Source organism: Leuciscus leuciscus, assembly GCF_965113295.1.
Source record: "Leuciscus leuciscus genome assembly, chromosome: 4".
NCBI lineage: Eukaryota > Metazoa > Chordata > Actinopteri > Cypriniformes > Leuciscidae > Leuciscus > Leuciscus leuciscus.
In genome coordinates, this window is record NC_138728.1 from 2,745,756 (window position 1) to 2,758,711 (window position 12,956).

General features: G+C 36.1%; 1 protein-coding gene across 4 annotated transcripts in view; it reads right to left on the reverse strand.

Annotated features, from left to right (window-relative positions):
* The window catches only part of grm8a (glutamate receptor, metabotropic 8a), a 247,624-nt gene that overhangs the window by 93,006 nt on the left and 141,662 nt on the right, over positions 1-12,956 (reverse strand). For all 4 annotated transcript variants that reach the window (XM_082166767.1, XM_082166766.1, XM_082166768.1 and 1 more), the window contains one exon: positions 4,544-4,679. In XM_082166767.1, the coding sequence (XP_082022893.1) occupies positions 4,544-4,679 (136 nt within the window). The remainder of the gene's footprint in view (positions 1-4,543; positions 4,680-12,956) is intronic.

Here is a 12,956-nt window from a genome sequence, read left to right on the forward strand (position 1 = left end):
TGCCCTCGGTCAACCTGTTAATAAGCCCAATATTTAACACTCATTTTCCCCCCTGCAAACTCTATGCAACTTCAGTATGAAGTCAGATTAGCATTCGCCTCCAAGGCATAAAAATAAATACTGTACTCATCAGCAGCTGTTAAATCAACAAACATATGTATAGATGGCAGGAAAGCCAACATTTTTCAGCCGTCTCTGTGTGATGAAGCCAAATCTGTGCGCGCAGAGCAGCACCTCGGGGACCGGCTCAGGAAAGCTACGAGGACCTCCACAATCTGAAGAAGCAGAGGAAAGTAGAGCATCCCTCCCTCCAGGCACAGAAAGCCTCACTTCACTCCCTCTCCAGCACTCTTAATTGCTTTCCATCTGTACTTAGTGCAGTAAAGTTAGACAATATACAGGTGGCAACTGAGATAAAGGAAGGAGCTGAGCAGAGGCTGCTGGGAGGGACGGCGCGTTAGGAGAAGTGTGTTAATGAGTGTGTTTTAGCTGTTCCTCCCCTCTTAATCGCTCTATGGCTGCGTCCCAAATCACACACTTCCCTACGATATAGTAGGTGTGAAACAGTATGTGACCAAAGAAGTGTGTCCAAATTCACAGTACTCATACACACATTCATATTCATACTACACACATTCATATTCATACTACACACATTCATACTGCACACATTCATACTGCACACATTCATATTCATACTACACACATTCATATTCATACTGCACACATTCATACTGCACACATTCATATTCATACTGCACACATTCATATTCATACTACACACATTCATATTCATACTGCACACATTCATATTCATACTACACACATTCATACTGCACACATTCATACTGCACACATTCATATTCATACTACACACATTCATATTCATACTGCACACATTCATACTGCACACATTCATATTCATACTGCACACATTCATATTCATACTACACACATTCATATTCATACTGCACACATTCATATTCATACTGCACACATTCATATTCATACTGCACACATTCATATTCATACTACACACATTCATATTCATACTACACACATTCATACTACACACATTCATACTGCACACATTCATATTCATACTACACACATTCATATTCATACTGCACACATTCATACTGCACACATTCATATTCATACTGCACACATTCATATTCATACTGCACACATTCATACTACACACATTCATATTCATACTGCACACATTCATACTACACACATTCATATTCATACTGCACACATTCATACTACACACATTCATATTCATACTGCACACATTCATATTCATACTGCACACATTCATATTCATACTGCACACATTCATACTGCACACATTCATATTCATACTGCACACATTCATATTACACACATTCATATTCATACTACACACATTCATATTCATACTGCACACATTCATACTGCACACATTCATATTCATACTACACACATTCATATTCATACTGCACACATTCATACTGCACACACTCATATTCATATTGCACACATTCATATTCATACTGCACACATTCATATTCATACTGCACACATTCATATTACACACATTCATATTCATACTACACACATTCATATTCATACTGCACACATTCATATTACACACATTCATATTCATACTGCACACATTCATACTGCACACATTCATACTGCACATATTCATATTCATACTGCACACATTCATATTACACACATTCATATTCATACTGCACACATTCATACTGCACACATTCATACTGCACATATTCATATTCATACTGCACACATTCATATTACACACATTCTTATTCATAGTACACACATTCAAATTCATACTACACACATTAATATTACACACATTCATATTCATACTACACACATTCATATTCATACTGCACACATTCATACTGCACACATTCATACTGCACACATTCATATTCATACTGCACACATTCATATTACACACATTCATATTCATACTGCACACATTCATATTACACACATTCATATTCATACTGCACACATTCATATTCATACTGCACATATTCATACTGCACACATTCATACTGCACACATTCATATTCATACTGCACACATTCATATTCATACTACACACATTCATATTCATACTGCACATATTCATACTGCACACATTCATATTCATACTGCACACATTCATATTCATACTACACACATTCATATTCATACTGCACATATTCATACTGCACACATTCATATTACACACATTCATATTCATACTGCACACATTCATATTCATACTGCACACATTCATATTACACACATTCATATTCATACTGCACACATTCATATTCATACTGCACATATTCATACTGCACACATTCATATTACACACATTCATATTCATACTACACATATTCTTACTACACACATTCATATTCATACTGCACACATTCATATTCATACTGCACACATTCATATTACACACATTCATATTCATACTACACACATTCATATTCATACTGCACACATTCATATTCATACTACACATATTCTTACTACACACATTCATATTCATACTGCACATATTCATACTGCACACATTCATATTACACACATTCATATTCATACTACACATATTCTTACTACACACATTCATATTCATACTGCACACATTCATATTCATACTGCACACATTCATATTCATATTACACACATTCATATTCATACTACACATATTCTTACTACACACATTCATATTCATACTGCACACATTCATATTCATACTGCACACATTCATATTCATACTGCACACATTCATATTCATACTGCACATATTCATATTCATACTGCACCAACTCAAGAAAGTATGCGATTTTGGACGCAGTCTATCTATCTCTATACACACACACTCACCAGCCACATTATTAGGTACACCTGTTCAATTGCTAAACCCAAAAATCTAATCAGCCAATCACATGGCAGCAACTCAACACATTTAGGCATGTAGAAATGGTGAAGACGACGTGCTGAAGTGTAATCATCAGAACGGGGAAGAAAAGAGTGACTTCATATGTGTCATGGTTGTTGGTGATAGACGGTCTGAGTACTGCAGAAACTGCTGATCTACTGGGATTTTCACACACAATCATCTCTAGGGTCCGGGAAAGAGGAAATATCCAGTGAGCGGCAGTTCTGCGAGTGAAAATGCCTGGTTGATGCCAGAGGTCAGAGGAGGATGGCTGATGGCTGGTAGAACGACTGATAGAGAGGTTACCGTAACTCAAACAAGCACTTCACACTGAAGACACCATTCACACGGACTCACACTTGCCTGTTCTGATGAGTCTTGATTTCTGCTGCAACACTCAGACGGTCGGGTCAGTATCTGCTGTAAACACCACTAAAGCATGGATGCGTCTGCCTTGTATCAGTGGATCAGCTGCTGGTGTAATGGTGTGTAGGATATTATCTTGCCACACTTTGAGCCGCTTAGTACCATTTGAACCTCTAAACGCCACAGTCTATCCCTGATGTCCAACCCCGGCAAGCAATAGCCTTCATTTCACCGTCTCTGTTAACTATTGACCCGATATAGTCTGGCTATGAGTAACCCACTTCCAGCCAAAATAACCTTGAATTTGGTTAACTTGTAAGGTGTTTGATAGTCCATCATGTAAGCAAAGTAAACAGTGATTACAAGGTGTTTGGTTTCATTTCTTTGGCATGCTCATGTTCTAGATGACTCGTCTATTCCTGGGATATGGTTAGACATCTATACAATTTTCACTGACAGCCCAAATGTTGCCTTGTTTTAGCCTAGACGTCTGGGCTGTGTTTGGACAGCTATGCAATCACATGCAATGTGAGGATGTGTTTGAAATGTCTGGTATAATCGTGCTGATTCACTTCTTAAAGGCACCCTGTGGTGAATATCCAGTTTTTAGTGTTGTTTATGTGTCTATGTGGTGTTTTTAATATGCTTTAAGACAAACTCATGCGCAAATTCAACAGCATTTCTGAGTATTTTCTCAAGACAGTCTCAAAAACACGCTTTGAAATCGCTGGTGTTTCTGATGTCACAAACTACCTTGTAACCAATCAGATCAACGTGTGATCGTCAACCAGTGGATCTCTGAGCTGAGGGAGTGAGTGGAGGCGGGGCTCATTTGCATATTCATAGAACCGCAAATACTAAATGAGGCAAGGGTGTCGAGTTACATTCAAGATATTTTAAGGCATGACGATTTGTTTTTTCAAGGACAAAACTTTAAATATGTAATTTTGGTGATCAAAGATGAGTTTTAAGTGATAAAATGATTGACTACAGGGGACTTTCATTTTTTAAAAAGCAGTAGGCGGTATATATATATATATATAAACAGCATTCAGTATGCAGGTATTATATTCGTAAACGAAGCCAGCTTCCTTTTTGCTTCCTCTTTCCTCTCTTTCTCAAGGCACCGGTGGTGGGATTCTCTCAGCTGGAGATCTTTAAGGGAACAGGGAACGGTTAGCCAGGGAAAGTCTTTTAAGAACAGAAAGGAGACACCTGATATCGTCCTCGTTTGCGAACATGATGACGGCCCGAGCGTTGGGGGTCTCCAGGAGCCGGCGGATGATCTTGTCGAATTCCCCAGGCCTGGGTTCCCGAGGGATCTTAAGAGACTGAGCGATACACACGCCACCTAGACACACAAACACACACACACACACACACAGAGAGAGAGTTAGGCGGCTATGTTCATTCTGCACACAAAACCTGATTCAGGCTGTGCAACTTTCAGACAAAAACAAATAAAAACAAAACCGAAATGTTTAATGCTTATAGATGAGCCTTTTTTTAAACATAATGATTGTTTTTAAAATGATAAAAAAAATTGGGTCAGCAAGATTTTATAAAAAAAAAAAAAAAAATTTTTTTTAAAGAAATTAGTAGCCTACTTTTATTCAGCAAGGATGCATTAAATTGATCAAAAGTGACAGTAAACACATTTAAAATGTTACAAAAGATTCTATTTTGGGGGAAAAAGCTGTTCTATTCGTCATAGAATCCTGAAGAAATTTATCACAGTTTCCACCAAAAAAATATGAAGCTGTTTTCAACATTGATGATAATCATAAATGTTTCTTTAGGAGCAAAATCATCATATTAGAATTATTTCTGTAGGATCATGTGACCATTCAGCTTTGACCACAGGAATAAATTACATTTGACTATATATTCAAATAGAAAACAGCTATTTTAAATAGTAAAAATATTTCACAATATTACTGCTTTTACTGTGTTTTTAAGCAAATAAATGCAGCCTCGGTGAGCAGAAGAGACTTCTTTCCAACCTCAGGCTTTTGAATTCTGGGATGATGGTAAAGCAACAAATTCTGTACATAAAAGAAAAGTAAAACGACTTAAAGAAGCACAACTATGTGGTTTAGAGCAGGTTTGTAAATTACTGGATTTCATGCAGTCAAATTAAGAAAAAATACACCAAGCAATCTGTCTCTAGTTCAAAATGACTCAAACATTTACAACCTATTACTGATGTGGACATAAAAGAAGTTCTTTCCATCATTCAAATCGCATCTCCAGGTGCTTGCCATCATTTATTAAAACTTAACACGACACACTTACAAAAATCAGGTCTTGACATGCCATATTGAGGTGGACAGAGTCATATTTCATATTTAATGTAAGTTAAGCAGCCAGCCCTTCGAGCGCTCGATTATACCATTAACGTCCCACACGGGGGTGAATGATGGACTTCCTCCTGGATGTAATCTCCTCCTGTTACAGTCCATTTAATGAGCGCCGGCGTTTCCCGCGAACTCCTTATACGTTCTGTCACAATGACAAATACTAATTAGCTTTAATTAATGCCCCTCACAATGGTAATCAGCAATCTGTTGCGTTCATGCCCTCCTCCGATCCGTGATAATTGTGAGTTTATGCAGTGGAATATTTGCTTGGGTTACACTACTGTGGAAACAGTCATTTAGCTCGTTCGCTGCCATTTCCAAACACGCACGAGCCGTTTCTGTCATTTCTTTCTGTGTATTTGTTATATTTATGCTATTAAAGCCTGATGGTGATGTTTCTAGCCTTCTGATGTTACCTTATTGAAAATGGGCTTAGCTACATAATATAATTATATTACAAAATATCATTTATATAAACAAAAATAACTATTTTGAAGCTTTAAAAGTTTTGGGTCAGTTTTTTCCAAAATAAATTAATACTTTTATTCAGAAAAGATGCATTAAATTGATCAACAGTGACAGTAAAAACATTTATAATCTTACAAACGATGCTGTTCTTTTGAACGTTTGGTCACACTTTAGACGAGGGTCCAATTCTCACTATTAACTAATTTATTAACTAATAATAATTCAATAATCTCAGTAATCACTGCTTATTAATAGTTGTTGTTAAGTTTAGGTATAGGATTAGGGATGTAAAATATGGTCATGCAGAATAATGTATTAATATGTGCTTTATAAGTACTAATAAACAGCCAATATACTAGTAATATGCATGCTAATAAGCAACAAGTTAATAGTGAGAATTGGACCCTAAACTAAAGTGTTTCTGACCTTTCTATTCATGTTTAAAAATGTCAAGAAAATGTTTCACAGTTTCCACAAAAATATGTTTTCAACATTGATGATAATCATAAATGTTTCTTGAGCATCAAATCATCATATCAGAATGATTTCTGAAGGATCATGTGACACTGAAGACTGGAGTAATGATGCTGAAAATTCAGCTTTGATCACAAAGAATAAATTACATTTTAAATAAATACGTTGAATAAAAAAGACCCCAAACATGAAACACACACCAATTGAATGATAGTTATTTTTATATACCTCAGTGTAATAAGTATGTATATAGTTTATATTCTACGTGGGAAAAAAAAAAACACAGTAACAAACCATTTCGTCACACTTCAACCAAATCGACACTGTTCTGAAAACAGCTAAGCTACTGTCACGCTACCGAACCAATGTAGAGACAACACAGGCCACAGAGCGACTCACTGATGTCTCTCCAAATCTCTTTCCCAATGCAGAATGAGGCTTTTATGTGCCATAAATGGGGAAAACATCAAAAGGCCAATGAATTAGCATTCCGGAGCTTGGTGGCTTTTCAATACACCAAATTCCTTTTACATTTTGTGCCTCTCCATTTATTGTGCGTTCAGTGGCAGATACAGCAGCCCTTGTGCTGCGCGGGGACACAAACACTCAGCTAAACGGTGAGGAAGAGAAACACTGCTTTACTAAAGCTCATAAATTGATTGCATGGGCAGACATCAGTATTGCAGCATGTTGCAGGGGGTGAGCTGGAAGATTTTGGGTTTGACATGCACACTGAGATAAGCAGCTCCGCCTACCGCTGACTAACACATGTGTCAAACCCAGAAATTAGTCACTTCACAATTAATATGCATGAACGATTGCATTCAAATATACAGGCTGGCTTATTTTTAGTTGCGAAAGAAAAGGAGGAATAACTGTGAAAGCATCATGCACTCAACTCGAAACCTTCATAATTGTGTAAAGCAGGGAGTATGAAGTCATTTAAGCAGGGAGTGATAATAAAATGATCCATCTTAAATCACGGACACGACGAGCTCCAGCGTCTCTGCTAATCTTTAATGATTGGATTTTCACTGCTTTATGAATCATGAATTATCTAATTGTATCCAACCTCGCGTGTCGCCGCTCAAACACACACACACACACATGCGACGGATAATGCTGTAATTCATCTCCAGTGGTGGGAAACTCAACATTTTCCTAAGTAAATCGCTGTGGGTAATTAACATTTTCCGGTTTGTTGGCCATTCGGTTTCGTGACTGACCGGAGGTTTCAATTTGCTGACTATAGGACACCATAACACATTCGTTCTGCCCAAAATGGCCATCTTTTGCAATGGCATTTTTGCAAGCCTTGCCAATTTTTTGGATAATCCATTGAATTTAACAATAAAACACCCAAAACCTTGGCACTAATACTATAAAATGGAGCAAAGACGAGACACTGAAAGTTACATTGAAGTTGATTTGTTGCCAGTCAGTCTGTCCAAAAAAATTTATATAAATTTTATATCAAATCCAGATTTCTGCCAGATTTTCAACCCCCAAAATGCGCTATATATTAAATCACCATGAGGTTATGCATACTTTTTTGGGGGGGATAATATATTAAGTCCAATAGTGGCAACACTTTATAATAACGTTCAGTTGTAAGTCATTTATAAATGGTTAGTTAATGATGAAGTAATCATTTACAAAACATTCACAAATGATTAGCAAGTGATATACTAAAATGTTATAAGTCATTTACAAGTGATTAGTAAATGATTAACAGGTAAGTAACAGTGTTCAACACTATGATGTGTAAATGCATGAATAAGTCGTCCCCTAATCTAAAGTGTAAACTATTCATCACTTGTAAATGTGTTACACATCATTCGTAGATTACCACTTCAAGAATCAATAAGGCATAAGATCAATGAATCGTATCTACGAATGATGTGTAACACATTTACAAGCGATGAAAAGTTTACACTTTAGATTAGGGGATGCAGAAAGTGTTGTAAATGATTTGTTCATGCGTTTACACATCATCTATAACAGGTGTTGAACACTGTAGTGTGTAGTGTAGTGTGTACTGCAGTGTAAGTGCTGACTCCAGTGCTGTAAGTGCATAGTCATGTTTTGTAAATGATTAGTTAATCATTTACTTATCACTTGTAAATGACTTGTAACAGAATTTTCAAAACATACATAAAATGTTAGTATATCACTTGCTAATCATTTATGAATGTTTTGTAAATGATTAGTTCATCATTAACTAACCACTTATAAATGACTTACAACTGAACGTTATTATAAAGTGTTACCAAAATGGTAAAATACTTTAAAATAGTGACACTAATAGTATAACATGGACCAAGAGACTGTAAAATTACCAATGAAGCTGCCATCAGTCATCAATTTATCTTTTTCAGAAGCATTTCTGCCAGATTATCAACCCCAAAACTGCTTTGTATATTAAATCACAATGAGATAATGCCTATATTTTGGATAATCCAGTGAATTAAATACACAGACAAAACGACACAACTTCTAAAACAGCCCGAGGAAGAGACGCTATAAGAGAGTCTTTCTGGTGGCGATGCGTGTTGAGCCTTTAAAGCTAAATGCAAACATGAAATTCATAAACATTCATTTGGGCTCGAATCATGAGACATATGCTTAATGGATATTTGAGTCATTCCACATTAGTGCCCGTGTGACAAAGCATGTTTCAGGACGGTAATGGCACAGGACTCAGCAGCACAATCCTTATTATAGTGGCTTATTACACCATCCATTAAGCAACAAAATTGTGCCGTACTTCCCTGTGTTGAGAAATTTAACACTTTCTGAGGTGGTGCTACTCTTCCCGAAGGAGCCGATATCAGGCAAAGCAAATAACGCTCAATAGAACTCAAGCATCAGATGGGCTGTGTTATAAAATATCCATATTTAATGCGTAATATCTCATGTGTATTATTGTTTCCCCATGGCGCTGACCTCCTCCGCTCTCTGCAAGAGGTGATTCGGTCGTCAGTTCCTCCAAACATCAAATGTGGGAGCGTTTCTCGCTCATGAAAGCAGCACAGAAGCTTCGGGAATGTGTTTATTCAACATCTCCACCCACACGCGACTCACAAAGGTGTTGGAACACAACCCGCATCCACCCACGCGCGCGCGTGCCTGACGCCATGCGTTTCACACCACACATTCACTGCCATACGCTCGCCGTTCCACACGACCCGCTGCTGAGGAATGTGAAATGCATGAAAAACACAACAGTCGTTTTGATGCAGAGCATTTCTGTGCACTGAAGCAGGACTAAAGGGATTGAGGAAGGACCTCGAGTGATTGGACGGAACCAGAGATAGTCGGGATTGCATGGAAGCCCAGTTATGCATAGAAGTAGAAAGTGAAACGGGTAATTACGAGATACACTTCAAATGAAGAAAGTCACAGAAAGACAATTCACAATTTGAGATACATAATTATTTTTAAAAAAGTAGGAATTGTGAGAAATAACATCATAATTATGAGATATAGTCATAATTATGAGATATAAAGTCATAATTATGAAATTCAGAATGAGTTGTGAAAAATATGAAAAAACATGTCAAGATTTTGAGATATAAATCATAATGGAAAGTCATTATGAATGATGAGGAAGGACCTCGAGTGATTGGACGGAACCAGAGATAGTCGGGATTGCATGGAAGCCCAGTTATGCATAGAAGTAGAAAGTGAAACAGGTAATTAGGAGTTACACTTCAAATAAAGAAAGTCACAGAAAGACAATTCACATTTTGAGATACATACATTTTTTTTTAAAGTAGGAATTGTGAGAAATATAGTCATAATTATGAGATATAGTCATAATTATGAGATATGAAGTCATAAATTGTACAAATATGGAAAAATGTGTCAAGATTTTGAGATATAAAGTCATAATGGAAAGTCATTCTGAATTATGAGATATAAAGTCATAATTATGGAAAATAAAGCTGAAATTATGAGACAAATTTAATTATGAAAAATGAAGGTGGAATTAAGAGATATAAAGTCATAATGGTACGTCATTATGAAACATGTTTGGAATCATATGAGACAAAAATCACATATGATAAACTTTCTGAATTATGAGATATTATGAAACGTCATAATTATGATAGATAAAGGTGGAATTATGAGATATAAAAGTCAGAATTATGGAAATAATGTTAAAATTATGAGACGGAGTCAATTATGAAAAGGAAGTCGTAATTATGAGATATAAAGTCATAATGGAAAGTCATGAATTATGAGATATAAAGTCATAATTATGGAAAATAAAGTTGAAATTATGAGACAAATTAAATTATGAAAAGTTGGAATTAAGAGATATAAAGTCATAATGGTACGTCATTATGAAAAATATATTTGGAATCATGAGACAAAAATCACTTATGATAAACTGTCTGAATTATGAGATATAAAGGCATAATTATGATAAAGGTGGAAAGGTGAGATATAAAGGCATAATTATGATAAAGGTGGAAAGGTGAGATATAAAGGCATAATTATGGAAATAATGTTAAAATTATGAGACAGTCAATTATGAAAAAGGAAGTCGTAATTATGAGATATAAAGTCATAATGGGAAGTCATTTAGAATTATGAGATATAAAGTCATAATTATGGAAAAGGAAGTCGTAATTATGAGACATAGTCATAATGGAAACACATTATGAAAAATATATGTATAATTATGAGATAAAAAGGCATAATTATGAAACATGCAGTTGGAATTAGGAGATATAAAGCCATAATGGAAAGTCATTATGAACAATACATTTGGAATTATGAGACAAAGTCAATTATGAAAAATAATGTCAGAATTATGAGATAAATAAGGTGAGATTTGCTATTGTGCAGTGCAAGTTATGGAAAAATAGCTTGTAAACCAACAAAATGAACCAAACTTTGACATCAAACACACTTGATCCGGAAAGCGCTGTAAGTCTTTGCATCAGCATGAGTTTAGAGTGCCATTCCCTTAGTCCTAAAAAACCTGTTAGTGCTTCGTTCGACACTCCATCGTGGCTTTAAAAAAAGACAAGTTTGTGTTTTGCAGCCCAGAGGCACATTGGAAATGGTGCTGCAAAGACTTTGAAGTGGGGCATCTGGTAGAAACGAGCCTTAGACAACAGAGGAGGACAGACAGCTCTTCACTCGTGCTCGGGGAACCACGACCAATTGGATTCTGAGGACAGGATTTGGGCGAATTGGACTCAACAGAACAGTAATACTTGGTCTTGTTTGGAAGGGAAAAGCATGCTTACTGTTTCGGTAACTGATACAGCCGCCAGCACTGGAAAAATAGCTTGTAGGATTTACTTACTTTTGAACACATTTTAAGTAAATTTTTACTGCGACTGCTCTGTACAACTTGCCTGTTATTATAAAGTAAATCTACTTACTATTGAACTTAACATTCATTTGACATTTAATTGAAACTCAACATTTAATTGAAGTAATTATGTAAATATTACTTAATTATATTTAATTTATTTAACTTCACATATAGCATTAACTAACAACTTACCTAATTTAAGTACATTTAATGAAATTAACTTTTAACTCAAGCAATATAACACTGAATTAAACCACAAAGAAACATCTAAGTAAATAATACAATAGATATTGTATATATTCCATACTGTATCTACATAATAAAAGTAACATGGCACCTGAACACCTCGATACTTGGTACACAATACACAATGACGGTAACATTCAATATATATCGTTTTTGAGTATGAATGTGTCATTTTGCGCAGAAAATGAATCCAGATTCCACAAAACAGCAAGTTACAAAACCCAACAACAGAAGCAATGATAAAACAGTGTAAATACAGCTGGAAAACAGTGAGAAGTCAACCTTATTAATTATTCACGCCCCAGTGCATGATGGGAACACCAGTATTAGAAAAGTTGAGTAGGTTTAACTTAATATCATATCGTTGATATTAACGCTTTAACTTCTACAACCTTAAATTGAGTACCAATATAGGATTTTGCTTTGTCATCTATAGCAGGGATCAGCTGTCTTCAGGCTTTATGCGAGTTAGGCTAGAATCTGACGAGAGAAGAGTGACCGACAGCTGATTCCTCAAGGTCAGATCTCTACTCTAAATCCCAGTAGTAAATCCTTCTGTCCCATTCTGTTTGTCCCAGACACCGTCCTTTTCTCTCAAGTGTTGTTCTCACTTATCAGTGAGTCAGAGGGATGTGTTTTGTCTGAGGAGTTCGACAGACTCTTTCTCACTCGCCGTACAAATGCAAACCTGTGAAGATGTGGCGCCGCGACAGAAACATCTCATTTCCCCGTATGAATCCTAATC